Source organism: Penaeus japonicus, unplaced genomic scaffold (genome assembly GCF_977035675.1).
Source record: "Penaeus japonicus unplaced genomic scaffold, GWHDUDI00000001_assembly GWHDUDI00000037, whole genome shotgun sequence".
Taxonomy (NCBI): Eukaryota; Metazoa; Arthropoda; class Malacostraca; order Decapoda; family Penaeidae; genus Penaeus; species Penaeus japonicus.
In genome coordinates this window covers 364,915-367,414 of record NW_028234439.1, presented here as the reverse complement: position 1 = coordinate 367,414, position 2,500 = coordinate 364,915, and the positions used below count along the sequence as shown (strand labels likewise).

At 34.8% G+C, this 2,500-nt stretch overlaps 1 protein-coding gene across 2 annotated transcripts in view; it reads right to left on the bottom strand.

Moving 5' to 3' along the window:
• Positions 1-210: 210 nt before the first annotated feature.
• The window catches only part of LOC122257239 (transport and Golgi organization protein 2 homolog), a 7,411-nt gene continuing 5,121 nt past the window's right edge, over positions 211-2,500 (bottom strand). Inside the window, exons 2-4 of one of the 2 annotated variants that reach the window (XM_086532551.1) lie at positions 1,639-1,788; positions 924-1,497; positions 211-618 (exon numbers count right to left, since the gene is read on the bottom strand). In XM_086532551.1, the coding sequence (XP_086388677.1) occupies positions 483-618; positions 924-1,497; positions 1,639-1,774 (846 nt within the window). In that variant the 5' untranslated portion in view covers positions 1,775-1,788 and the 3' untranslated portion in view covers positions 211-482. The remainder of the gene's footprint in view (positions 619-923; positions 1,498-1,638; positions 1,789-2,500) is intronic. The other variant, XM_086532552.1, reaches the window with a different exon arrangement.

Below are 2,500 nucleotides of genomic sequence, written 5' to 3'. Positions count from 1 at the left end.
CCATACACCCATTATTTTATTGGTTTTAGTCCCGAGTAGCATAATTCACATTTATTTCCTAATAATTTTACTGCCATAAGAGCCGTTAAATATTTTAGCTAAAATTAGATAAAATAATACTCAGATATGTTACTAACTATATCATACATACTCACAGGATTGTTACCGAATATACTCTCATTTATTTACATGGGATATGAATAAGTTATATTATGCTTAACAACATTATATGGTCATGAAAATTACATGTCTATCCATATTGAATATTGCAAGAGCAATTCCAGGTAGAGAATACTAATCACCGGACCCAATCCCAATTCAAAGAGTCCCAGTTAGTCGGGGGAGCCTCCTTGGGGTTCTATGTGAGAGCTAACTCTCAGAGTAGGAAGAAGGAACAGCCTCATCTCTACTATATCGCCACTCATCTTCATCTGACAGCAGCTGGCTATCTACTCAGAGAATCAGAGAATCATGCATATCCTTTATGATCTTTCGTGCAGCTTAAAGTCAAAATTATTCTCTATCCATTTAACGTCCTCTATATCAATAGGCTCCTCCATGGTCTTCTCTCTGTATGTAACGTTGTCATTGTGGTCCACCAGTATAACTGTTGTTGTCCTGGAATAAATACAAAAGACAATATAGGTAAAAGCAACAGAGTTAAAGATAATTAGAAATAGCCCACAATTTCCAAATGCTTTTTCTAAAAGATAAATAAACAAAAGTGTATTAGATTCCTCAGAATCTCAAAATTCCCATGGTCATTATAGAAATGTATTCCTTAAATGAGAAAATATGAATATAAATATCAATACACCTGAAACAACATGGCACTCCATGTTTAGAGCAGGATTACAGAAGACTGCCATCACAAAAGACGACTTTACAAAAGGAAGACACTACAAAAGACAGTTTGTTATTACCTTGTTCCATACTTCACTGGTTTACAGGCGACCCACATTCTGCATAACTCACTCAATATCTCCTCCGAGTGTTGACGACCTTGATACTCCAGCTGCTCGTCAGGAATGTTCATCTCACGGTCTTTCATCATTTGGAAAAGCTCGTGAATCAGCTGCTGCTCTGAATCCTTCTTCCCGAAGGATCTCACAACTTCCTCCATTTTTCTCTTGCCCTTTTGGACTTTTTTGAAAGGCTTTTCAACCACGCTGTTACCAAAGCCCAGCACTCCTGTCTCTAAAACTTGTGGAACGTTTTTTGAACTATTTAGATAGCTTATTTTATAGCTGTTACCTTCTGGTTCTAAAACCACCAAATTATAATCATTATATTTCACCCCAGAATCTGCAACTTTCCTCATGTAGTCAAGACCAGCGTCATCTCCCAGCAAGAAATCCACGACCAAAAAGCCCCTGGCAGCCCCATCTTTCAGAAAATCTTCTCTTGGCTTCAATATATTTAGCAGACAGGCAATGTTTCCATTTCTTGTCATGCCCAACCATGTGCCCCCTTCTCTGCCACTGTTCATGTCAGCACCTAGGAAATAGGGTGGTAAAATAAGTCAAATATATTTCTGGTAATGAAAAACAACCATTCTAATAAAAAAAAAGACTATTAGATATATCACAGACCGAGATTTAAAGATAGAAGAATATTCATTAAGCCCAATACACTTACCTGCTAAAATACCTGTGTCCCAAAAATATGCTGGTTTTGTTGGCCTGCTGTAGAACTCATCGCGATTATTGGCCAAAATTACCTTGTATTCCCCTTCCTTTGGCTCTGGATTTATGTACACGAAAAGAATGCACATGTTGGTAGTCACACCTGTAATTAGCATTAAAACGGGGTTGAAAATATTCGCCAGTGGATGAGACTGCATTCTAATATTCATGCGCAGCACGTAATCGAATTCCTATCACTTCTTCGCTGCCAGACCATCACACGATGGGGATCGTTTCATAAACCGAGGAAAAATAAGTTTCTGAAGGCAATATTTGAAACTTATCGCATTGAAAATTATGCACCTGATAGTTACGGAGCACTTAAAAAAAAAAATGCGATCATGTGAAAATACTTGAAGCACCATTTCTTCTGTCATGCATAGGGTGTGTTGACATGTTCGTCTCTTGGTACGTGCGTGGTGATGGGTTGGCTCGGGAAGTGGAATCCTGATATTGATGTAATACAAGATACTGTAGGTTGATTTATACATATTTATAGGATAAATTCAAGCATATATTCAAGTAAAATAAATATGATACATAATATAGTAATTATTAGTTGTCCTAAGTAGAGATAATATATTCATATATTTACATATATATTCATATATATATATATTATATATATATATATATATAAATATATATATATATATACATACATACATACATATATATATATATATATATATATATATATATATATATATATATATATATATATATATATATATGTCCAAACACACACACACACACACACACACACACACACACACACAATATATATATATATATATATATATATATATATATAT